The sequence below is a fragment of the Macaca mulatta genome, chromosome 14 (genome assembly GCF_049350105.2).
Source record: "Macaca mulatta isolate MMU2019108-1 chromosome 14, T2T-MMU8v2.0, whole genome shotgun sequence".
Lineage (NCBI taxonomy): Eukaryota > Metazoa > Chordata > Mammalia > Primates > Cercopithecidae > Macaca > Macaca mulatta.
Window position 1 is genome coordinate 108,939,246 of NC_133419.1, and position 27,009 is coordinate 108,966,254.

At 40.1% G+C, this 27,009-nt stretch overlaps 1 protein-coding gene across 1 annotated transcript in view; it reads left to right on the forward strand.

Annotated features, from left to right (window-relative positions):
- Positions 1 to 17,905, forward strand: part of CUL5 (cullin 5) — a 104,837-nt gene extending 86,932 nt beyond the window's left edge. The window contains 8 exon segments of the mRNA XM_015115606.3: positions 753 to 885; positions 1,725 to 1,856; positions 7,259 to 7,382; positions 7,687 to 7,862; positions 8,368 to 8,529; positions 10,514 to 10,632; positions 11,554 to 11,677; positions 17,086 to 17,905. Of these exon segments, the coding sequence (XP_014971092.1) occupies positions 753 to 885; positions 1,725 to 1,856; positions 7,259 to 7,382; positions 7,687 to 7,862; positions 8,368 to 8,529; positions 10,514 to 10,632; positions 11,554 to 11,677; positions 17,086 to 17,280 (1,165 nt within the window). The 3' untranslated portion in view covers positions 17,281 to 17,905.
- Positions 17,906 to 27,009: the final 9,104 nt, after the last annotated feature.

A 27,009-nucleotide genomic window follows, 5' to 3' on the forward strand; every position in this document is an offset into this window, starting at 1 on the left:
GCCTGGCCAACATGGCGAAACCCCATCTCTGCTAAAAATGCAAAAATTAGCCGGGCATGGTGGTGGGCACCTGTAATCCTGGCTGCTCAGGAGGCTGAGGCAGGAGAATGGCTTGAACCCGAGAGGCGGAGTTTGCAGTGAGCCAGGATGGCACCATTACACTCCAGCCTGGGGGACAAGACCAAAACTCCATCTCAAACTAAAGAAAAATTTGTATCAGGAAAATGAAATCGAGATACAAATTCTTTACTGCTTAGGAAGAATTCATGTATAGTTTTTTTTAAATGCATGATGGTATATATATCATCATTATGGAATGTAGGTTATATTGGATACATTTTAAAGAGTGAAATAACCGTTTTAATATATTAATCATAAAAGTTTTAAATGTTAACATAAGTTTCCAAGAACTTAACAGTTTTTCAAAAGTATTTTAACAGATTTCTGAACAAAATATTTTAATTATCATTGCCAAGGTCAGCACTAGGGTGAGGCAAGAAGGCACCTAGTGTGCAAAATTGAAGGAGATTCTTACTCTCAGGGTTCTGCAAGTGCAGCATCAGCACTTAGGGGTACCTAACAGTGAGTGCCTCCCTAAATTAGGCACCCTAGGATGCTTGCTCATCCTAGTTCCAAACCTGGTCACTAGATTATTTAACATAAGAAATTCGCATGTGAATAATTGGCTTTAGAAAAAAATAATTGCAAACATCAATCATTTTTCCATCAACTGCTTTTAATTTGTTTTTTAGGGTGGGATTAAAAACTCAGCCTGAATCAAAATGCCCTGAGCTGCTTGCCAATTACTGTGACATGTTGCTAAGAAAAACACCATTAAGCAAAAAACTAACCTCCGAAGAGATTGAAGCAAAGCTTAAAGAAGTGGTACATAATGTTTTGTATTTCAACTTTTAAAACTACCTTACTTTGAATTTGTGTTTTGCTTACAGGACTTCCTGTGATAGTATCAATTTAAAAATGTATTATGTGTAAAGAACTAGTGTTATGAAGTTTTACAGTGGAAGACCTCTAAGGGGGGTTATTTTTCTTTCCGAAAATGTTTATTCTACAGCTTCTTGAAGGGAATACCATTTAATTCCTCTCCTTTCTTGATTATTTTTAGAAATTAAGTTCTGGCTACTAATACAAGACATATCTTTCCAACAAATTTGGAATGATAGTTGAGAGATTGGGAATTTTTCACTCCTTCCTTTTGGTGAGAGTCCAAGATAGATAGCAAGGGATGAGCGAGAGGAGATTAAGTAGCTGCTTTCATCTTTGTCACCCAGTTGTTAGTGTAATGATATAAGCCCAGGAATACAAACAAGAAAAAAAAATAAGATATTGGGCAAGTGCAGACAGAAAGGCCCAGAGAGATAATTAGTGTCAGAAAAAAATGTGGAAAAGATAAGTAGAAGAGACACTTGCGGGGGGAGAAAAAAACATTGATTTTTTTCATGTAAAGTATGTCGTTGCATTTTCTATAAAATCTAAAAAACTGATATTTAGAGCAACTACAATTTTATTTGGTTATAGTCTTAATTTTGCTAACTTTTAAAGTAGTATATCAAGACTGGGTGTTTCTCAGAGATGGATAATTTAGTAGGCCTCTATATGCTTATAAAAATTTCTGACTTGTGACAATTGGTGGATATAGGAAGGTCTAAATTCGAGAGATGACTAAGAGTATATAAGAACTGAAAGTAACTTTGTTTTTCATACAGCTCTTGGTACTTAAGTATGTACAGAACAAAGATGTTTTTATGAGGTATCATAAAGCTCATTTGACACGACGTCTTATATTAGACATCTCTGCCGATAGTGAAATTGAAGAAAACATGGTAGAGTGGCTAAGAGTAAGTAAATTTTAAAAAATATTTGGTTTTCTAATACATTGCATCATTTATATATGTGCTTAAGTAATACATTTCGGAGATATTGTTAATGTAAAAGAAGTAGGAAACATTTTATAAGAATATAGCATCAATTAGGCCAGACACAGTGGCTCGTACCTGTAATCCCAGTACTTTGGGAGGCCGAGGCAGGTGGATCACCTGAAGTCAAGAGTTCAAGACCAGCCTGGCCAACATGGCAAAACCCTGTCTCTACTAAAAATGCAAAAATTAGCTGGATGTGCTGGTGCACTCCTGTAATTCCAGCTGCTTGGGAGACTGAGGCAGGAGAATCGCTGGAACCCAGGAGATGGAGGTTGCAGTGAGCTGAGATCACGCCATTGCACTCCAGCTTGGGTGACAGAGCAAGACTGCATTTCAAAAAAAAAAGAATATAGCATCAATTATGTAAAATAAAGTGATATATAATAAATGTTCTTAATACTTTTAGTAAAAGTGTCTTTGTTCTTGAGTTGTTTCTACTGTTTCACTCTCATTTGTACCTCAACTCTTGTTTAAACTGACCTTATTAATAAATAGACTACAGGGGCCAGGCGTGGTGGCTCACGCCTGTAATCCCAGCACTTTGGGAGGCCGAGACGGGGCGGATCATGAGGTCAGGAGATCGAGACGATCCTGGCTAACATGGTGAAACCCCATCTCTACTAAAAATACAAAAAAATTGGCCGGGCGCGGTGGCTCAAGCCTGTAATCCCAGCACTTTGGGAGGCCGAGACGGGCGGATCACGAGGTCAGGAGATCGAGACCATCCTGGCTAACACGGTGAAACCCCGTCTCTACTAAAAAATACAAAAAACTAGCCGGGCGAGGTGGCTGGCACCTGTAGTGCCAGCTACTCGGGAGGCTGAGGCAGGAGAATAGCGTAAACCCGGGAGGCGGAGCTTGCAGTGAGCTGAGATCCGGCCACTGCACTCCAGTCTGGGCGACAGAGCGAGACTCCGTCTCAAAAAAAAAAAAAAAAAAAAAAAAAATACAAAAAAATTAACCAGGCGTGGTGGTGGGTGCCTGTAGTCCCAGCTACTTGGGAGGCTGAGGCAGGACAATGGTGTGAACCCAGGGGGCGGAGCTTTCAGTGAGCCGAGATTGTGCCACTGCACCCCAGCCTGGGTGACAGAGCGAGACTCCATCTCAATAAATAAATAAATAAATAAATAAATAAATAAGTAGACTATTATATCTTTAAGGTATTTTCAGGAATGAATGCTTAACTTTAGAGATGTTTATAAATAATAACAAATCTGTATAGCAAAAAGAACCTTTAAATGATGGCCTATTTAGGGAATCAATGCTGATTATAACTAAATTCCAATATAAAAATTTTTGAGTTTTTTTTGTTTTAATTATTAAAGTAAATGTCTTTCATTTCTGTGTATGTATCTCTCTCCATATATACATATATGGAGAGAGAGAGAGAGTGCAAGCGAGCACACACAAGAGAGACCTACAGATATTTTAACTTATAGATAGCCCTTTGCATGGCACTGTAGGATAGTAAAAATTACTGTGCTAACTGAAACTGCTTAGTAGGAAAATGAATGATTATTCTGTGACTTTTAAAAACTACTGTCAAAAGACTCAAAACTCTTACTGTCACTTATAAATATATAGGAAAAAGGGAAAAATAGCAAAACTAATACGTATTTACTACGAGAAACCTTTAGAGTTAAATTACTTTTTTCTTTCTTTCTTTTTTTTTTTATTTGGAGACAGAGTCTTGCTGTGTTGCCCAGGCTGGATTGCAGTGGTGCGATCTTGACTCACTGAAACCTCCATCTCCCAGATTCAAGCAATTCTCCTGTCTCAGCCTCCTAAGTAGCTGGGACTACAGGCTTGCACCATGACACCTGGCTAATTTTTGTATTTTTAGTAGAGACGGGGTTTTGCGTTTTGGCCAGGCTGGTCTTGAACTCCTGGGCTCAGGTGATCCTCCTGCCTCAGCCTCCCAAAGTACTGAGATTATAGACATGAGCCACCACACCTGGCCTACGTTATTTCTTTGTTAAAAAAAAAAAATACGAAGACCCAACAGTAAAATGACAAATAAGGCCAGCCATGGTGGCTCACACCTGTAATCCCAGCACTTTGGGAGGCTGGGGTGGGGGGGCAGATGGCTTGTGCTTGGAGTTGGAGACGAGCCTGAGCAACGTGGTGAAACCCCATCTCTACAAAAAATACAAAAATTAGCTGGGCATGGTGACGTGCACCTTAGTCCCAGGTGCTTGGGAGGCTGAGGTGGGAGGATCGCCTGAGCCTGTGAGGTGGAGGTTACAGTGAACAGAGATCATACCACTGTACTCCTGCCTGAGCAACAGGGTCAGGTCCTGTCTCCCTCACACACACACACAAGACAAATAATTAAAAGCAGGCAAAGGTTTGGAATTGACGTCTCTTCACAGAAGATACACAAATGGCCAATAAGTGCAAGCAAAGATACTCAACATCATTAGTCATTAGTGAAATGCAAGGAGAGGCTGGACTTGGTGGCTCCCGCTTATCCCAAATACTTTGGAAGGCTGGGGTGGGAGGATCGCATGAAGCCAGGAGTTAGAAACCACCCTGGGCAACGTAACAATACCGAATCTCTACAGAAATTAGCTAGGCATGGTGATGTGTGCCTGTAGTTCTAGCTACTCGGGAGGCCGAGATGGGATGATCGCTTGAGCCCAGAAGTTCAAAGTTGTAATGAGCTGAGATCGTGCCACTGCACTGCAGCCTGGGCAACAGAGTGAAACCCTTTCTCAAAAACAAACAAACAAAAAAACACAAAGAGGTACTACTTTATTCCCACTGGGGTAGCTAAAATAAAGACAGACAATAACAAATGTTAGTAAGGAAGAGGAGAAATTGGAACCTTCATAAGTTGCTAGTGGGGATATAAGATGGTGCAGCCACTTTGGAAAACTGTTGGGCAGTTCCTTAAAATGTTAAACAGAGTTGACCCAGCAATTTCGCTCTTAGGTAATTCATTTGAAGAGAAATGAAAACATGTGTTTCATGTGAAAACTTGTAAACAAATGTTCATGGCAAGATTACTAATAATAGTCAGAAAGTGGAAACATCCCAAAATGTCAGTGAGCTAATGAATAAAATGTGATTTGTCCATAGAATAGAGTATTTTTTGTGATAAAAAGGAATGAAGTACCAATACATGCTACAATATTAGATGAACTTTGAAAACATAATGCTAAGCGAAAGAAGCCAATCCCAAAGACCATATCATATGATTCCAGTAATATGAAGTGTCCAGAATAGGCAAATCCACAGACACATACAGTAAATTAGTGACTTGCAGGAGTTGGGGCCAGGAGGGGAAATGAGGAGTGACTGTAAATAGTATGGGGTTTCTTTTTCGGGTGATGGAAATGTTCTAAAATTAGATAGTGGTGATAGTTGCACACCTCTGGGAATATGCTAAACTTTATTAAATCGTGTACTTTATCTTATTTTTATTTTTATTTTTTTTGAGACAGAGTCTCACTTTGTTGCCCAGGCTGGAGTGCAATGGTGCGATATCGGCCCACTGCAACTTTGGCCATCTGGGTTCAAGCAATTTTCCTACCTCAGCTTCCTGAGTAGCTGGGATTACAGGCGTGTGCCACCAAGCCCGGCTAATTTTTCTATTTTTAGTAAAGATGGGTTTCAGCGTGTTGGCCAGACTGGTCTCAACCTCCTGACCTCAGGTGATCCACCCGCCTCGGCCTCCCAGAGTGCTGGGATTACAGGTGTGAACCCGACCAAATTGTATACTTTAAAAGGGTAAATTTTATGGTAAATTATCTGACTCAGTAAAGCTGTTAAATAAAGAGTAGTCTGAGACCGGGCGTGGTGGCTCATGCCTGTAATCCCAGCACTTTGGGAGGCCAAGGCGGGTGGATCACGAGATCAGGAGATCGAGACCATCCTGGCTAACCCAGTGAAACCCCGTCTCTACTAAAAATATTAAAAAATTAGCCCAGCGTAGTGGCGGGCGCCTGTAGTCCCAGCTACTCAGGAGACTGAGGCAGGAGAATGGCGTGAACCCAGGAGGCGGAACTTAAACAGTGAGCCAAGATCGCGCCACTGCACTCCAGCCTGGGCGACAGAGCAAGACTCTGCCTCAAAAAAAAAAGAAAAAAAGAATAGTTTGAATAGCTCTTGCCTTCTTGTGTAACTTGACAGAGTAAGCATCTTTTCTTTGCCTTGGGGAGTTGTCATACCCCCTGTAATTTAGATCATCTAGCATTTTATCTTTTGGGCTTTCAGTGGCATGAAATACTGCAAATTCCTTTATAGCTTTTTTGCCAGGATCACTTCCTCTAGGGTATCTTATCTTTTTTGTCACTCACCACTTTTATCTTTTATGTTGATAATTTGCCTTCACTAAGTTCCTCAACACTGGCATTATCAGCCTGACAACCACAGTCAGCTTTCTTCTGTAACTCCATTTTTGTTCTATTTTACTTCCATTTCCAGCATTATCACTTTTCATTTCCTCAGTTTACTTTTGTCATCTTTGTGTGCCAATTTTCTTGTTTGATTATTCTTTTTTGTAAGTTGTCATGTAGGTTTATTACTGGAAGCCAAGGATACAATAAAACTGCACACTTTGCTCTCTGTGGTTTAACTGAATGTGGTTTAACTGAATAAACAAATGACTGATAAACTGTATTTACATTTTTTTTAATGTATTTATTTTATTTTTTTTAACAAACAGGATCTTCTTCTGTTGGCCAGGCTGGAGTGCAGTAACACAATCAGAGCTCAAACTCCTGGGCTCAAGCAGTCCACCCACCTCAGCTTTCTGAGTAGCTGGGACTATTGGCAGTATGCTACCATATCCCGCTAACTTTTAAAAATTTTTTGTAGTGATGGGGTCTCACTGTGTTGCCCAGGCTGGTCTTAAAATCCTGGCTTCAAGTGATCCTCCTGCCTCAGCCTCCCAAAGTGCTAGGATTACACACCATGCCAACTAATTGATTTTGAAAGACGTATTATGATTAGTCACTGTTATTTTTGTCATGATTTGTGGATCGAAGAACTAGAAATAAAGTTTTTACTTTATGCAGTTACACATTTATTATATGGTGTCAACTGAAAGTTGAGCTTTGTTCTTGGAGAATTGGTATTATGTAACTGCACTGTGGTAACTGAAATTCATACATACTAAAATTGCACAAAGCAGGGACCCCTTGTAATACCGTATTTTGTTTCTAAGAGCAAATTTCATAGGTATTAGACAATAAAATTCTAATAAATAAGAAAAATTTTGTATTCAAACATCTAAGACTTGGTTTTTTCATTAAAATTTTTCCCAGTGGTATATCAGATTATGTATTTATTACCTCTTCCGTCTTTGATTTTTATAGGAAGTTGGTATGCCAGCGGATTATGTAAACAAGCTTGCTAGAATGTTTCAGGACATAAAAGTATCTGAAGATTTGAACCAAGCTTTTAAGGAAATGCACAAAAATAATAAATTGGCATTACCAGGTATTATTTTATAATTACATATATATTTTTTAAACTTAGAAAAAAGAATATCTTTGTTTTCCAGTACATTAAAAATAAACCTCAGCAGTAATAGATCGAAAGATGTTATGAAGTCCATTTCCTTGGAGACAGCTATCAAAGCAGTGTGTTAGATTTACAGATCTTTATTTCAAAACAAAAGGACACTTTTAACAAAATCTTTATAGTCTTACTGATTTTTCACCCTAAGTTACCCTGTATTTATTTTGAATTTTATCCATTGTTAAGATAATTTACTTTATATTCCTGATATTGTTCTCTATAGCTGATTCAGTTAATATAAAAATTCTGAATGCTGGTGCCTGGTCAAGAAGTTCTGAGAAAGTCTTTGTCTCACTTCCTACTGAACTGGAGGACCTGATACCAGAAGTAGAAGAATTCTACAAAAAAAATCATAGTGGTAGAAAATTACATTGGCATCATCTCATGTCAAATGGAATTGTAAGTAGATAGTGTGTGTGTTACTTCAGCTTTCAGTTTGGATGAAATTAGCAGGACTCCACAGAAGAATTGCTTAAACAAAATAGATTTCGCCTCTCTCATGTGTAAAAGTTTGAGCAGAAATAGTGAAATTTTTTCATGAAGTTGTTAGGGACATAGGCTTCTGCCCTTGTCCTCAGGATTCAGCATGATCCCAGCTATCTCAGTCTTCCTGGCAACAAAAAGCAAAAGGTGAGGGTAGCTTATACCTTTCATTAGGGACAACTTCTAGAAGTTTCCTCTGTTATTTCCATTTGCATCACATTGGCCAGTACTCAGTCTCATGGCCACATTTTGTTACATGGAAAGCTGGGAGATAAGCATGTATTCTGGGCAGTCATTAACGTCTTCTAAAATGTTTATTACTGTGAAAGCAAGAGTGGATATTGGAAGACAGCAGCCTTTTTCATATATAAATTCATGTCATAGATTCTTATTTATTAAAAATCTATTTTATCTATTGTAGATAACATTTAAGAATGAAGTTGGTCAGTATGATTTGGAGGTAACCACGTTTCAGCTCGCTGTGTTGTTTGCATGGAACCAAAGACCCAGAGAGAAAATCAGCTTTGAAAATCTTAAACTTGCAACTGAACTCCCTGATGCTGAACTTAGAAGGACTTTATGGGTTGGTTTATGTTTTTTTGTTTTTAAGATTGTATCCTCTCAAGTAGCAGGAAATATATGATTGGCTTGTAATATATTATTAAATTCATAACAGTTTCAAAAGGTCTTATCATGAAAAATAGAGGCCGGGCACAGTGGATCATGCCTGTAATCCCAGCACTTTGGGAGGCTGAGGTGGGCAGATCACTTGAGGTCAGGAGTTCAAGACCAGACTAGTGAAACCCCATCTCTACTAAAAATACAAAAATTAGCTGGGTGTGGTGGCACGCGCCTATAATCCCAGCTACTTGGGAGGCTGAGGCAGGAGAATCGCTTGAATTCAGGAGGCGGAAGTTGCAGTGAGCCGAGATTGCGCCACTACACTCTAGCCCAGGCGACAGAGTCAGACTCCGTCTGGAAAAAAAAAATATATATATATATATATAAAAAATATATATGTATATATATAATTATGTATATTATTATATATATACATCCCCACATACTAGTGAGATATTTATGAAAAAAATAAATTGCCAATAGGCGGGTTAACAAGGCAGAGAAAAGTGCTTCAAAAAAAAGGAGAGGCCAGGAGCAGTGGCTCATGGCTGTGATCCCAGCACTTTGGGAGGCCAAGGTAGGAGGAGAGGATTGCTTGAACTGAGGAGTTTGCAACTAGCTAGGCAACATAGTGCAATCCCATCTCTAAAATCAAACAAACAAAAATTAGCCAGCTTGGTGGCTGTATCCCCAGCCACTTGGAAGGCTGAAGTGGGAGGATTGCTTGAGCCCAGGAGGATGCAGTGAGCCGCAATCATGCCACTGCACTCCAGCCTGGGCAACATGGTGAGACCCATCTCAAAAAAATTTTTTTTTAAAAAGAGAAAGATTGAGTTGGTATTTAAGTTTTACCTGTGAGGACTGTGACCAGCTATGTACTTTTGGTTTGTTTTTTTTTTCTTTTTGAGACAGTTTCGCTCTTGTCACTCAGGCTGGAGTGCAATGGCACAATGTCAGCTCACTGCAACCTCCGCCTCCCAGGTTTAAGCAACTCTCCTGTATCAGCCTCCCAAGTAGCTGGAATTACAGGGATGTGCCCCTACATCCAGCTAATTATATATTTTTAGTAGAGATGGGGTTTCACCATGTTGGTCAGGCTAGTCTCAAACTCCTGACCTCAGGTAATTTGCCCGCCTCAGCCTCCCAAAGTGCTGGGATTAAAGGCCTGAGCCACCGTACCTCAGATATATACTTAATTTTTATACTGAGAATGTGTTCAGAGGTTTTATGATGACCAAAAATCTAAAAGCAAACTTTGGTCTGTTTGAGGACTTGTAGATTGTACTCATTATCCCCCTGCTCACAACTACATTTTATTCCTACTCCATAAACTTCTTAAAGTTCCAATTTTTTTTTTTGAGACAGGCTTGCTTTGTCATCCAGGTTGGAGTTCAGTGGCGCAATCTCAGCTCACTACAACCTTCACCTCCCAGGTTCAAGCGATCCTCCCACCTCAGTCCCCCTAGTAGCTGGGACTACAGGGGCATGGCCCATGCCTGGCTAATTTTTGTATTTTCAGTAGAGACAGGTTGCCCAGGCTGGTTTCAAACTCCTGAGCTCAAGTAATCTGCCTGCCTCAGCTTCCCAAAGTGCTGGAATTACAGGCGTGAGCCACTGCACTTGGCCTGAAGTTCCAAAATTAATTATTACCTATGGAGGAAATAGCTGGTATATAACTGGCAGATGGTGTCTACTATGGTCCTGCGTGACCAATCCCAGTTTCTTGTCTTATTGTAAAGAGAGCATTTATTGCTTTCTCATAACCAACTCTTTTCACCTCCTCTCTTTCCTCATTATGCATTCAAATGTTATACTCATGGAAGTACCAAACATTTTAAGTTTGTGTTTGTAATCTTTTTCTTGCCTATATTGATTATGTGGGAGAATTGATCTTAGTATTCCATACTGTTTATAGATGCTAATTGTTTTCTCCTTATTCTTCCTAGTCTTTAGTAGCTTTCCCAAAACTCAAACGGCAAGTTTTATTGTATGAACCTCAAGTCAACTCACCCAAAGACTTTACAGAAGGTACCCTCTTCTCAGTGAACCAGGAGTTCAGTTTAATGTAAGCTTGTTAGTTGATCTAAAATAACACCTTGTTTGAATTTTAGCACTTTGTTTTTTGCAAAATAATTACTTTCCTTACATTATATTTAAAACATAACTATATACTGTCATCACTTTAAACTTACGTCATTTAGTTGTTTATGGAAAATATTAATCAGATGTTTACTACTTTACTATATTTTTCATTGATACATTTTTGGTCTCTGACATTATACTGTGTTGCATTTCGTCTTTCAGGTTGATATCCTTTTGTGCTATAAAGCAACTTTATTCAGACAAAGCTTTTTGTTTATTTGTTTGTTTTTGTTAAGACCCGGTTAGGGCCAGGCGCGGTGGCTCAAGCCTGTAATCCCAGCACTTTGGGAGGCCGAGACGGGTGGATCACAAGGTCAGGAGATCGAGACCATCCTGGCTAACACGGTGAAACCCCGTCTCTACTAAAAAATACAAAAATCTAGCCGGGCAAGGTGGTGGGCGCCTGTAGTACCAGCTACTCGGGAGGCTGAGGCAGGAGAATGGCGTGAACCCGGGAGGCGGAGCTTGCAGTGAGCTGAGATCCGGCCACTGCACTCCAGCCTGGGCGACAGAGCGAGACTCTGTCTCAAAAAAAAAAAAAAAAAGACCCGGTTAGGCAATAACACTGAATCATAACCCATATGTCTTCAATAGCTAGTCACTTTCATGGCAATATGAAATATTAACCTTGTTTTTACAGAGAACATAATCACTCATTTTATTAACAGGTTATCATGTTTAAGGAAAATAGTTTGTTTTAAAGCAATATGTAGCTTGTCATATTTCCTTTAAACAGTTCTGATATTTTTGAATATTTTAAAATCTTTTCTCTCAGACATTGTTGCTATAATAGGATTTTTAAAGTGTTTTTTCCATAAAATATTTGATTCAATTCTTTTTGTAGAAAAAATGCAAAGGTTCAGAAAAGGGGCAAAATCAACTTGATTGGACGTTTGCAGCTCACTACAGAAAGGATGAGAGAAGAAGAGAATGAAGGAATAGTTCAACTACGAATACTAAGAACCCAGGTTTGTAATATTGACAGAATGTCTGAAGTTTAAAAAAAAACTTAGTTTTTTTTTGTTTTTTAAATTTTGAATTTAAAAGCATGTAGGGGCCAAGTGCGGTGGCTCACGCATGTAATCCCAACACTTTGGGAGGCTGAGACAGGAGGATCTCTTGGGCAACACAGTGAGATCTTTTCTCAATCAGTTTTTTTAAAATATATTAAAAATTTCCATTCCAGTTGGAATATGAATTCCAGTTTCATATTGCATTATAATGTGAAATTGGGAAACTTAGAACCAAAAACGTTCTCTAATATTCATTTATTCTTTTAAAAATAGTTTAAAACTAGGATTAAGATCTGAATGTAATAAGTAACACCTATGTATGATTGTTTTAACTTTAGAAATAGTCCTTTTAAAACCAAATCTTTCAACGTTTACTATTTTCATTTAATACTGTTTGAAACTTTTGGCCAGTGTCCTTTTTTTTTTTCTGTTTTTTTGTTTGTTTGTTTGTTTGTTTGTTTTTTGAGACAGGGTCTCAGTCTGTTGCCCAGGCTAGAGTGCAGTGGCACCATCTCAACCCACTGCAGCCTCAACTCCCTGGGCTCGAAGGAGTTTCCCACCTCTGCCTCCTGATTAGCTGGGACCACAGGCATACGCCACCACACTCAGCTAGTTTGTATTTTTAGTGGAGACAGGGTTTCGCTATGTTGCCCAGGCTGGTCTTGAACTCCTAGGCTCAAGCGATATGCCTGCCTTGGCCTCCCAAAGTGCTAGGATTACAGGTGTGAGCCACTGTGCCCAGCCCACTGTACTTTTTAAAATATGTAACAAGACGAAAAGATTAAAAATGCTTATTACCTATAGATCATGTAATACGATGATGTAGCAGAGAAAAGATGAATAAAAACCACTTGCATTTCTATGTAGCAGTAAATAAAAGGAAAATAAGAAAAATTCATACACATTTTTTAAAAACTACTGTGTAGGAGCTGTATGAAGAGAGTGGCCCTTTACTGGGAAATTTAGGAGAGTTGAATAAATAGAAAGGTTGAGCTCTTTTTTGTTGCTACAATTTTTAGTTGTAATTTAGACACAATGAAATGTATCTTTCAAAGTATAATTTTCAGTGAGTTGTGATAAATTATACCTGTGTGAACATAACCAGGCATGGTGTGAACATAGCCAGGCATGGTGGCGTGTGCCTGTGGTCCCAGCTACTCAGGGAGCTGAGGCAGGAGGATCGCTTGAGCCTGGAAGGCAGAGGTTGCAGTGAGCTGAGATTGCACCACTGCACTCCAGCCTGGGTGACAGAGTGAGACCTTGTCTCAAAAAAATAGAAAAATAGGCCAGGCGCAGTGGCTCACGCCTGTAATCCCAATGCTTTGGGAGGCTGAGGTGGGCGGATCACGAGGCCAGGAGATCGAGACCATCCTGACCAACATGATGAAACCCCGTCTCTACTAAAATACAAAAAATTAGCCGGGCATGGTGGTGTATGCCTGTAGTCCCAGCTGCCCAGGAGGCTGAGGGAGTGGAATCTCCTGAACCCGGGAGGCGGAGGTTGCAGTGAGCCGAGATCGCACCGCTGCACTCCAACCAGGCGACAGAGCAAGACTCCATCTAAAAAAATAAAATAAAATAAAAAAGAGTTGAAATGTATAAGCAGATGTAATGATACTATAAGATGTACAGAGAAATTGAGGTCCTTTTGTCTTAATGTGACCCATAATTATGTACAATCCAATAATCTAAGCTGTCTTTAGGTAATGCTCAGACTTTATTTCCTCCTGATCCTACTCCACTCATCCCCATTGATTGTTATTTGCATAGGTGGCATCTGGATATATTGAGGTTGAGAGGGATTTGCTTGACTGGTAATGACAGTGAAGGGAGCGTCATATCTTTGCAGTTAGGACAGTGTCCTGGATTGTTGGTTTTGGCAGCTGTGAAGTAGTTTATCATCTTTGGGAATTTGGCTTTCTGTTGGTAACTGCTGCTGTTGTCTATAGCAGATGAATTTATGGTTCATTCTTTTTTTTTTTTTTTTTTTTTTTTTTTTGAGACGGAGTCTTGCTCTGTCGCCCAGGCTGGAGTGCAGTGGCCGGATCTCAGCTCACTGCAAGCTCCGCCTCCCGGGTTCACGCCATTCTCCTGCCTCAGCCTCCCGAGTAGTTGGGACTACAGGCGCCCGCCACCGCGCCCGGCTAGTTTTCTGTATTTTTTAGTAGAGACGGAGTTTCACGGTGTTAGCCAGGATGGTCTCGATCTCCTGACATCGTGATCCGCCCGTCTCGGCCTCCCAAAGTGCTGGGATTACAGGCTTGAGCCACCGCGCCCGGCCTGGTTCATTCTTTTTCTAGTTATTAAGGACCCTATGGCCTCTTCCTTGCTGTCTTTCCCCTGCTCTTACTGAGCTCTTGAAGGCTCTGAGACTCCACTACATCTTCTGTGTGGCTCCTTGGCCTACATGGCACAGTGTCATTATTCTCTGCAGAATAATGGCAGGATCACCTTGCCCTGTCATTAAAGGCCTTGTGGCAGGTCCATTAGCTCGAAACTCTTGCTGTCACATGTGGGAACTGAGGGAGAGTCAGAAGTGCAGATTATTTCCATCATACTATGCTACTCTTTAAGTGACCTCCAGCATATCAAATGGGGACCAGGGCCAGTGTCCCTCTGCTCTGTTTTCCCCTTAGGTTATCTAACTACCACCTTCACCTCTACCTAAGGAGAAATTGGGATGTTTACAAATGCCTCTGCTTTTCCTCCGGGTTCCTGTAATCTTCAAGTGCCTGAAGGAACAGACTTTCCTTCTTCCTTCTTCTTCTCTGAACCCCTGACATAAACCCCAATTTATGATGATCAGGAGCCTGGTATCTGAATACCATCCAGGGTGAGAGGAATTCACTTGACCTTCTGGTGTCAGTGAAGGGGGTCATCATATCTTTTATTTATTTTTGTTTTATTTTTTGAGATGGGGTCTCGCCCTGTTGCCCAGGCTGGAGTGGAATGGCACGATCTTGGCTCACTACAACCTCCGCCTCCCAGGTTCAAACAATTCTCCTGCCTCAGACTCCCAAGTAGCTGGGATTAGAGGTGCTCGACACCACGCCAAGCTATTTTTTGTATTTTTAGTAGAGACGGGTTTCACCATGTTGGCCAGGCTGGTCTCGAACTCCTGACTTTGTGATCCACTCGCCTTGGCCTCCTAAAGTGCTGGGATTACAGGAATGAGCCACCGCGCCTGGCCTGTTTTTCTGTTTTTTTTTGAGACAGGGTCTCACTCTGTCACCCAGGCTGGAGTGCAGTGGTGCAATCTCAGCTCACTGCAATCTCTGCCTTCCAGGCTCAAACGATCCTGCCTCAGCCCCCTGAGTAGCTGGGCCCACAGGTACATGCCACCATGCCCGGCTAATGTTTTTTGTATATTTTGTAGAGATGGGGTTTCACCATGTTGCCCAGGCTGGTCTCAAACTCCACAACTCAAACAATCCGCCCCCCTCAACTTCCCAAATTGCTGGGATTACAGGCATGAGCCACCCTCCCCGGCTGGTTATCGTATCTGTACAGGGGAAGTTGAAGGAATTTTTTCTCTTACTGAATAGTGCCTGACTCCCAAGTCTGTTGATTTGCAGCAAAATTATGTTTTTAAATGTTAAAAGCAAATGTTACTTCTTTTTCTATTTTGACATTTCTTTTACAGCAAACTCTAATCTGTGCTAAGAGATAGATGCCTTTTGTTTTGGAGACAGGGTCTCAGGCTGGAGTGCAGTGGTGCGATCTCAGCTTACTGCAACCTCCACCTCCCAGGCTCAAGCAATCCTCTTTCTTCAGCCTCCTGAATAGCTGGGACCACAGACACATGCCACCAGGCCCGGCTAACTTTTGCATTTTTTATAGAGATGGGGTTTTGCCATGTTGCCCAGGCTGGTCTCAAACTCCTGGACTCAAGCAATCCACCCACAGCAACCTCCCAAAGTGCTAGGATTACACACATAAGCCACCACACCCAGCATACAGATGCCTTTTGTTGGGTAAAGAGAGAGCTTGTGCTGGAAAATTAAAAGAGAAAAGAATATTTAATGATTTTCTAATAACTCTTATTGTAAACTTAACAGTAATTAAGGAAATCATCAAGAAAAATTTTGATAAAATGACCTAGATGAAAAAGATTATTTCTTTAGAAACTTAAAAACTACTGGGCATTGTGGCTAACACCTGTAATCCTAGCACTTTGGGAGACCAGGGCAGGGGATTATTTGAGGCTGGGGGTTCAAGACTAACCTGGCCAACATAGCAAAACTTTGTCTCTGTATTTAAAGAGAAGGGGGAAAAAAGAAAAAAAACCTTAAAAACATTTAATTGAGTCAATATAAACTGAAGATAATATTTGTAGCAAATATAATTAATTAATCTGGTAAATATATATAAAGAATGCTACTTAATGACTTTGAAAACAGACCCCAACTGACCTGTACTACTACACAAAGAAATAACTGAATACAAGGGAAAAATTTGGTGTAAGGAGTTTGTTATATTTTAATTAACGTTTAACATGATACCAGGTTATATACGTATTGTTTTCACAGGTAAGATGACTTTTAAGAATGTGAATGGTAAGGCCGGGCGCGGTGGCTCACGCCTGTAATCCCAGCACTTTGGGAGGCCGAGACGGGCGGATCACGACGTCAGGAGATCGAGACCATCCTGGCTGACACGGTGAAACCCCGTCTCTACTAAAAAAATACAAAAAACTAGCCGGGCGAGGTGGCGGGCGCCTGTAGTCCCAGCTACTGGGGAGGCTGAGGCAGGAGAATTGCGTGAACCCGGGAGGCGGAGCCTGCAGTGAGCTGAGATCCGGCCACTGCACTCCAGCCTGGGCGGCAGAGCGAGACTCCGTCTCAAAAAAAAAAAAAAAAAAAAAGAATGTGAATGGTATGGGGAAAAAAGAAATTGAAGGAAATAATATTAAAACATTAGGTGCAGTTTTCTTGCAGCAGAAGTAATTTTGCTTTTCCTTATTTTTCAAAAGTCTATAATCAGATTTTTAAAAAATACATACTTTACGTTCTGGGATACACGTGCAGAATGTGCAGCTTTGTTACATGGGTATACACGTGTCATAGTGGTTTGCTGCACCTATCAACCTGTCATCTACATGAGGTATTTCTCCCAATGCTGTCCCTCCCCTAGCCCCCCACCCCAGCAAGCAGATTCTCTTTTATGGGGAATGAAAAAACAAAAGATGTTTTTATTTGTGAAGTAAAAGATACTGGTCTCAAGATTAATCCCCTAGTGATTGTTATCCATTTGGGTAGATGTTGGATAGAGGATTAATATGCATAAAAAGTCATTTTTCAGTTTGTTGTACTTAAAATAAATTTCATATATTAATGCACTTTTATTTTTATTTTTTCTTTTAGGAAGCTATCATACAAATAATGAAAATGAGAAAGAAAATTAGTAATGCTCAGCTGCAGACTGAATTAGTAGAAATTTTGAAAAACATGTTCTTGCCACAAAAGAAAATGATAAAAGAGCAAATAGAGTGGCTAATAGAGCACAAATACATCAGAAGAGATGAATCTGATATCAACACTTTCATATATATGGCATAAGTTTGAATATCATGGACAATATTTAGAACCCAAATTTTGGAGTGCTTGGGCAGAAAGTTGTAAAGTTTGTGCTGGAGAAAGGTTTATTTGGACTTTGATTACATAAATATTAAAATCTCTGCCTTACCTTACAGAAACAACTATATTTTGCCAATCACATTAGTTAGCATGATGGCATTCCCTTCATGTTGCACACTCTAACAGCATGCTGTTTTGTGGAGAAACTTGCATTCATGAAGAGCCCATTATCAACTTTTAAAAGTGAATTTGATTTGTACCCACCAGGAGAAATACAGTTGGGAAGGGTGAGGGCGGGGTTCTTGTTGCTTTTTTCTCTTTTTTCCTCTCTTAAAAAATGTACTTGCACAAGGAAGGATCTTCAGATATTCATGCACTGAAAAATGCTGTTATCTTTTGTTTTTAAAAAATGCAATTAAAACTAGAAATAGCACTCTTGGTTTCTTTTGATGAAAAGAGTGAGCTGGTCAATGCAACATTGGGAAAGGGCAGATGTAGGTGAGAAGTTAAGTATTTAATAGTATCAAATTGTTCAAACATTGCTCAGTATAATAACTGGATTTTAATGGTGACCTAAAAATGGTATTAAATATTTTCAACTTTCAAATGTTGGTTTTCTTTAAACAGGAGACTGCTATTTTAGTTGTTGTTCAATGATAAGGAGTTGTTTTTTTGTTTTGTTTTGTTTTTTTAATATGGCTGGAGAGCTTGTTTTGAAAAGTGAAGCTTATATTAATTGTTGCTTCAATTGTTTAAAAAAATTTATGGAGATAGGTAGGTCATTATGATTGCAGAGTCAAAATAGCAAAACAAAAATATTAAGTGTGTTTACTAAACATACTGTGTGTTTACTAACACACTTAATATTTATATACCTAATATTTATTATGCCATATCTGAATTTATTAAAAACACCACAGAAATCTTCTGCTCTGATATAGTTATGTAACTGATCTCTTAATCTGTAGCATAGAAGTATTTTGGTATTTTAAGGTCTCATGATTAGGGATTTGTAGCCTCAGGTTTGAATCAGTCACCTAGGGGTAAGAGAAAAACCACAACATAAGACCTGAAAAACAGAAGCAAAATTGTTGCACTCTTAATACGAGCAGTAAACTTGCCAAATATATGTACATATATATTTATATATTTTAAAAATAAACATTTTTTAAATCATCAGAAGGCAACATTTACCATGTTCCTTTCAGTCTATCCAAAGTAGCAACTTAACTAGTTGCTGGCAACTGAATATCCAGAGTAGTGGAAATTTTAGGACTTGAGGACGTGAACAACTTAAAAGAGAAAATTATCCCCCTTGGGGAAAGAATGGCTCAACTTGGGTTTTTATTCATTGTGGTGCACGTTTCAAATTTTCTTGCAAATTATTTTATATCTTGTTTGATGTTAAGTAATATTTTTAGAGTATGGTTTTTGAAGATAGTAGGAAATGGAGTACAGAAAGACATACAGTGTTATGTTACAGTGGAGTGCTTTCAAGAGCATTTCATGGGATCTGTCCCCATCGCAAGAGGCTTTGTGAACTGCCTGCCGAATGGAAGGAAAGCAATTGAAAACATTTAGAGTTTTGCTGAGTATAGTCAAATGCCTGTTCTGAAACTCATAGGAAATTGGAATTTTGTTTAAAATTTTACACTTCATCTTTAAGGGAGCAAATGTCAATTATTAGACCGAGCATATTGTGAAGAATTAAAATTAGTGCTCACAGTTTTCTCTAATTAGGTGACTGTTCATAATGGGTATATTTGAAATTTAGAAGAAATAATTTTGTAGTAATTGTGGCCCTTATGTTTAACAGATAATTCAGCATTGGCGTATTTGCTTGTCCCAATACAAGAATGCCAAAGGAGGAAACAATAGGAGGAAAAATTGTAGTCCATTTAAAAAATTTAGGTTTGTTGTTTTAAACCATAATTGTTCTCAGAACTTTTTTGGAACTTCTAATTTTGGGTCATTTAATTTAAGAATGAGAGTCATGATGTTTTGATTTATGAAGGCGAATTTAATGCAAAAGTGGGTAACACTAAATTCATAGCAAAGTTTTTAATTTTTATAAATTTTTAATAGCCAATTATGTCCTAATTGTATTTTGGGGAATGAACAGCAGCAAATACTGTAAACGTGCAGTTTTTTTTTGGGGGGGTTATGTATACAAAAGTTTAACTACTTTTTGGTGTTCATGAAAACCATTTAGTTGACCAGGTGCCTATGCCATTGTTCAGTTTTCTTTAACAACAGATTTGCAAATTAAAAAAAAAAAAAGAAAAAAAATCTTACCAGCAGTTTGTAAAGGTCTGGAATCACAGTTGGCATCCTTTATTCAGGTCTCTTCTCTCCAGTGTGCACTTAAAAGTGGTGCCGAGCAGGGATAAAACCTGCAGTTAAGGGAAAAGAAAATCCAGCCTCCCTCTCCAAAAAAAAAAAATACATTTAATTTTTAAAAATTAGTGGTATGGCAATAAGACACTTCGGAGGCTATCTTAAGCTCTGAATACCCATCTTCTAGTTCAAAGACAGAGACATTCCATCTGGGAAATGTTAACTTGTGTTGCCATCTCATTGCCACAGTAAGTAGACATAAGACAAAGTTTAGGTAGTGAAAATATAGAACAATTGTGATGGTCACAATGAGATAAATATTAGAATATTACTATTCCAATGATTAAATGAGGATCTTGAAATAAATTCTGAAGTCTTCCAATTTTTACATTTATTGGAGGGGGTCCCTGAGTTCTGTCAACTTTTTTATTTAAGTCTCTCACTCTTATTTTGTGCATAAATGTTAAACCTTCCAAAAATGAAATGTTAGCTTTCTTTGTTTTACTTTTTATTAAATTTAATAGAAAATATGACCTGAGTAGTTTAAAAAGTATTTTGCATTATTTGCAGTAAGATATCTCTAGCACTGCTCAAAGGGCAAATTTTAACACTTCAGTCTGGGTGAAAGATTTGCTAGTTTTACAGAAAGATTTGCTATCTTAAACTCAAGCTGGTTTTTCTATTCTCATGTAAATGACTGGGATGCTGTCTTATAAATTCTTCCAAGGTCATGTTTGTGAAATAAACATTACATGAGAGCTTTCCTGTCATCTACACTATATGTTGTCTGGAGTGTTGAACAAATTTATTTTAGTTTCTAAGTTGTAATCTATCCTCATATGGTCTATACGATTTTGAATGTGTGCCACTACATACTGAGATGATAATGCTGTACAATTTTAAGTAGTAGCAGTTTCTGTATGCAGTAGGCTGAAATATTTTGATGAACTGCTTAATTTTGGGATTTTATTTTTTAAGTTGTATAATTTATTTTCTTGCAAAATAAAAATGTAATATAAAAGCTTTTACCTATCCAGAAAATGTTGATGTTCTACTATAAAATAGTTTCAAAGAGTTTAATTAAAATTTTTATAGTAGGTATATTTTTAAATTTCAAGGTAAATTAATAAATCTCAGCCAGCCTTATTTTAATCAGAAATATGAAAAGTAATCCACTTATTTATATTAGACTTCAAATCCTAATTCAAAATGAGAGCAGTCAGGAATGTAGCTTTTCCACTGATGATAGCATGTGGCCGTATGCCTGGAAGAGGTTAAAAAAAAAAAAAATACTCCAACCTGAAAATGATTAATATATTCATCAACTTAGATAGGCTTTGTCATAACAAAATTCAAATTTTATAGCAGATAAAAGTAAAAAATGGGCCAGGCACCGTGACTCACGCCTCTAATCCCAGCACTTAGGGAGGCCAAGGTGGATGGATCACCTGAAGTCAGGAGTTCGAGACCAGCCTGGCAAACATGGTGAAACCCCGTCTCTACTAAAAATACAAAAATTAGCCAGGCATAGTAGCGCACGCCTGGGAAGGCTAAGGTAGAATCACTTGAACCTGGGAGGCGGAGCTTGCCGTGAGCCGAGATTGTGCCACTGCACTCCAGCCTGGGTGACAGAATGAGACTCTGTCTCGGAAAAAAAAAAAAAAAAAGTATTTCACATTTTGGATATATTTGAAAATTTGTGAAATACTTATTTTTAAACTAGAAATAGTTTAGCAATAAGGACAGATAATAGCGATTAGTTACTGATCAAGTGAACAATTTAATAATAATAAACTCTGTAAGAAACTTGAATTGCATCCAGGGACTTAATTACACAGAGGAACTAAATTTAAATTTAAAAGATTTTAAAATTTAAAACTTATTTTAAAGTTTTAGAGAAATTAAAAATTTAAAAGAAATTTTGGGCCGGGCACAGTGGCTGACACCTGTAATCCCAGCACTTCGAGAAGCTGAGGCGGGCAGATCACTTGAGGTCAGGAGTTCAAGACCACCCTGACCAACATGGCAATACCCCATTTCTACTAAAAATACATACCTGTAATCCCAGCTACTTAGGAGACTGAGGCATGAGAATCGCTTGGGCCTGGGAGGTGGAGGTTGCAGCGAGCCGAGATCGCACCACTGTGCTCCAGCCTGGGCAACAGGGCCTGGTTCTCATTCATTCATTCATTCATTCGTTCATAAATAAATGTTATAGAGCTCCTTTACATTGAGGGATCATATCTCTTTCCTACTGTAGTAGTCAATAAATGTTTTGGACAGCTGGATGGAGGAACACATTTGACTTCATAATGACTCTAAACTCAACCTTGAACTTACACTGGCATTTGGGAGGTTGGGGTTGGGGGAGGAGTTGACTCAGAAATGAAGCTAGAAGAAGTATTTTTTCAGTGTAAAATTTCGTCTGAACCAAGAAACAGATTTCATTTAAACCAAGAAACTAAGCCTAAGGTTTTGGGCCCCTTACTTGTACAAGGCCCTGGGAGGGGGTGCCCTTGGAGTTTTGTATTTTTAATTTTGTATTACTTTTCTTAAAGAGGGTCCCCAAAATATCAAGTTGGATTCATCCCTGTTAAACCCGAATGTAAAAAGGGCACATAGTAGGATTGAATGAATGATAGCACATGTGCCTGAGAACATAGTTCAATATTTTAGGTTTTTTTTTTTTTTGGAGATAGAGTTTCTCTCTGTCGCCTAGACTGGAGTGCAGTGGCACAATCGCAGCCTATTGCAGCCTTGAGCTCCTGGACTCCAGTGATCCTCCCACTTTAGCCTCCTGAGTAGCTGGGAACACAGGCACACGCCACCATGCCCAGGTAATTTTTGTTTTTTTATTTGCAGAGAGGAGGTCTCACTATGTTGCCCAGATTGGTTTTAAACTCCTGGGTTCAAGCAATCCTCCCTTGGCATCCAGGAGTGCCAGGATTACAGACATGAGCCACTGCACTCAGCCAATATTTTACATTTTAAGTGTGGAGACTTCATTTCCCATTCCCCATTCTGGGCTACACAATTGAATATGGACTTTTCATGTCACTGAACTCCTGTTTTGACAGTGGACAATCCAGAGCAGGGTGACAGTTGAGATTAACAGTTGATGGTGAGAGTTGAAGAGTTCTAGACTTTTGTGAACATCTGATTAAGGCAAAATACATGCATATAAAAATATAAACAATTCCATATGTAAATATTAAGAGTTAACACACCCAAGCTTAAAAATCTTTTAATAGTGAGGCCGGGCACGGTGGCCCACGCCTGTAATCCCAGCACTTTGGGAGTCCGAGGTGGGCGGGTCACGAGGTCAGGAGATAGAGACCATCCTGGCTAACACAGTGAAACCCCGTCTCTACTAAAAATACAAAACAATTATCTGGGCGAGGTGGCGGGCACCTGTAGTCCCAGCTACTTGGGGGGCTGAGGCAGGAGAATGGCATGAACCCAGGAGGCGGAGCTTGCAGTGAGCCGAGATCGCGCCACTGCCCTACAGCCTGGGTGATGCAGCAAGACTCCGTCTCAAAAAAAAAAAAAACTTTAATAGTGATGTCCTAGAGTGAGTAAAATGAGTAACAGCTTCCTTTGTGGATTGGTCATGACCTAGTCTCAGGAGTGCTGATCCAAACTTTGTCTGCTCTACTTACCTAGAGGAGAACGGAAGACTTCTCTGAGTGTTAATGGCTTCTTGCTATTTTACTTAATAATAAAGGAAATAGAGTATTTCCTTTTTTCTTTAATTATGCTGTAATTACTGAGGCAGGCTGATACTGTTTAGATTTTTCTTCAGCAGTGGTTGATGGTCCAGGTGTGGTTCACACCTCTAATCCCAGCACTTTAGGAGACTGAAGCAGGAGGATCACTTGAAGCCAGGTTCAAGACCAGCCTGGGCAACATAGTGAGGCCCCCATTTCCACAAAAATGTAAAAATTAGCCAGGGGTGGTTGGTTACACACACTTGTAGTCCCAGCTACTCAGGAGGCTGAGGCTCCACTCCAGTGAGCTGTGATTGTGCCACTGCCCTCTAGTCTAGGCAACAGAATGAGACTGTCTTAAAAATAAGTGGAACTTGGGAATACTTTAACATGTTTTTTCCCATAGCTGTTAAATGTATAATTATTAATATTTTCCCCTACTCTACCTTATCTCCTAAATTCTCAGTAGATGATACTGCTTTGAAAAAATAAGCGGAGAAAATAAGGCCTTCAGGCATGAACTCTTAACTTGCCTTTTCTCCACCTGTGAACTTTACCTCTAATCATGTACATCTTCATCTGCCTGCCTGTCTCAGAGGAAGAGATGACCTCACTTGTTGCTCAAGACCAACTATTTTACCTTTTTCTGAATTCCATCCTCTCCTTCCGCTGTGTTTTACCCTATAAATATCTCCATTGCCTAAATATTTCAAACATTGTTCTTTTGGATATTTTTTTCTTCGCCTACTCCAGTGGTTCTCCATTTTGGTCCACAGACCAGCAGCATTGTCACTTGGGAGCTTGTTGGAAATGTAAGTTCTTGAGTTCTACCCTAGACCTACTCAATCAGAAACTTGTTCAGGTCAAGCCCCACAATCTGAATTTTAACAAGCCCTCTAGGTGATGCTGATGACAGTCAGTTTTGAAAATCATTGGCCTATATACATATTGAAGTACCCACCATCCTTCAAAAAATTCCCTCGTCTTACCTCGGTCATGCTATGGCCTTATTTTCCCCCTTCCCTTCTCTGCTAAACGTGTTGGAAGAGCATTCCACAGTCTTACTGTCTCTATATCTTTTTGAGATACGGTCTTGCTCTGTCACCCAGGCCAGACTAGAGCATAGTTTTGTGATCACAGCTCACTGCAACCTCTAGCATCTGGGCTCAAACAATGCTCTCGCCTCAGCCTCCCCAAGTAGCTGGGACCACAGGTACATGCCACTGTGCCTGGCTCTTTTTCTTTTTCTTTTTTTTTTTAAATTTTTGCAGAGGTGGGGTCTTGCTATGTTGCTCAGGCTAATCTCAAACTCCTGGCCTCAAAGGGTCCTCCCATCTCTGCCTCCCAAAGTGCTGGGATTATTAGGCATGAGCTACCACGTTGGCCTTCGTATCTTCAATATGGTAGGAATTGGCTCATGTCTTCATGACATGAGCCAATTCCTCTTGCCGAGGTCATCAGTGACCTTATTAGTGTATAAGTTCATTTCTGGCAAGGTGCAGTGGCTCATGCCTGTAATCCCAACACTTTGGGAGGCCAAAGTGGGAAGGTGGCTTGAGAAGAACCTAGGCAGCAGAGCCAGACCCCGTCTATTAAAAAAAAAAAAAAAAAAAGTTTATTGTTTCATTCCTTGGCTTCAAAGACACTATTCTGTCTTGGTGTCACTCCTCTCTCTCTCTCAGCTTTGTCTCATTCTCTGGCTCTTCTGCCTGCACATCCCATGATTTCATCTCGTAACTCTCCACTCTTGGTAAGCTACATACTCTTCCTGGGTGATGTCATCTACTTCCCTGGCTTTGACACTGTCTGCATGGGGATGCTTCAGACTGTCTCCAGCCCAGGTTTCTCTTCTAAAGTCAGCATGTATTTCTAGCTACTTCTTGAACATATCATCTGTCACTTGCTCTGATTAATACTATCTCAGTCGCCCAGGTTAGTAACCTTGATGTAATTCCCTACTGCTCCCCTGCCCACACCACACTTGATTCCACTTCTGTCTTATCTCCAGAAGCTGGCCTTTTTTAAACCTCTGCTTCTCCTGTGTTCACTGAATACACACACTCTGTAACACGCTTATACCATCTGAGGTAGAGAATGATGCACCTTTACCAGCTGCTGGGTTACTTCTGGCTTACATTATTATTATTATTATTTTATTTATTTATTTTTTTTGAGACGGAGTCTCGCTGTGTCGCCCAGGCTGGAGTGCAGTGGCCGGATCTCAGCTCACTGCAAGCTCCGCCTCCCGGGTTTACGCCATTCTCCTGCCTCAGCCTCCCGAGTAGCCGGGACTACAGGCGCCCGCCACCTCGCCCGGCTAGTTTTTTGTATTTTTTAGTAGAGACGGGGTTTCACCTTGTTAGCCAGGATGGTCTCGAACTCCTGACCTCGTGATCCGCCCGTCTCGGCCTCCCAAAGTGCTGGGATTACAGGCTTGAGCCACCGCGCCCGGCTATTATTATTATTATTTTCATTTTTTCTTTTGCATGCTTCTCTGTTCTGGGCGGGCCTACATTTTTGCAGTGGATTACCTAAATGTACAGAGGGTTAAGCTGTGGTCAGTAAGATTGTTTGCTTTTGACATTTTTGAGCCATTGACCTAATCTCAAATTTTCTCTTTAATTGAGCTTATAATTCAGTGCCTGAGTCCCAAGACCCCAGAAGGTGTGAATGGAGTATTTCTGTTTAGCCTGTGGCTGAGAGATCACTCTAAATCTAAAACAGAAAAGCAGGGCACGAACTTTTATCATTTATAAATCCCTCACTCTTTCTAGTACAATTCTCCGCTTAATTATGAGCCCGCTATTTGTGAAATTGAATTGATAGGTTTGGGAATCACTGTTGAATAGACCACATCATCCTCTAAAATAGAGGAACGTGTAACGAGCCCGAAGGCATTATCTGGGCAAGTAGAACTAATGTCTTACACTGAAGAAATGAAGAATCCTAGCCTGCTGTGGTGGCTCACGCCTGTAATCCCTGCACTTTGGGAGGCCGAGGTGGGAGGCTCACTTGAGCTGAGGAGTTCGAGCCGACATGGCGAAAACTCGTCTCTACAAAAAATACAAAAAGTAGCCAGGTGTGTTGGCGTGCGCCTGTAGTCCCAGCTACTCAGAAGTCTGAGGTGGGAGGATCACCTGGGCGGGAGAGGTTGAGGCTGCAGAGAGCAGTGATCGTGCCACTGTACTCCTGCCTGGGTGACAGAGTGAGACCCTGTCTCAAAAAAAAAACAAAAAACAAAAAACAATCAACTTTCTAAAATACCCTCTTGGATCTTTGTTTTTGTTTTGTTTTGTTTTGTTCTAAGAGATCCTGTCAACATTTTTTAAAAAGACACTAGGCCAGGTGCAGTGGCTCATGCCTGTAATCCCAGCACTTTGGGAGACCAAGGCGGGTGGATCACGAGATCAGGAGATCGAGACCATCCTGGCTAACACGGTGAAACCCCGTCTCTACTAAAAATACAAAAAAAGTAGCCAGGCGTGGTGGCGGGCGCCTGTAGTCCCAGCTGCTGGGGAGGCTGAGGCAGGAGAATGGCGTGAACCCGGGAGGCAGAGCTTGCAGTGAGCCGAGATCGCGCCACTGCACTCCAGCCCGGGTGACAGAAGAAGCCTCCACCTCAAAAAAAAAAAAAAAAAAAAAAAGTACAAAAAATTAGCCAGGCGTG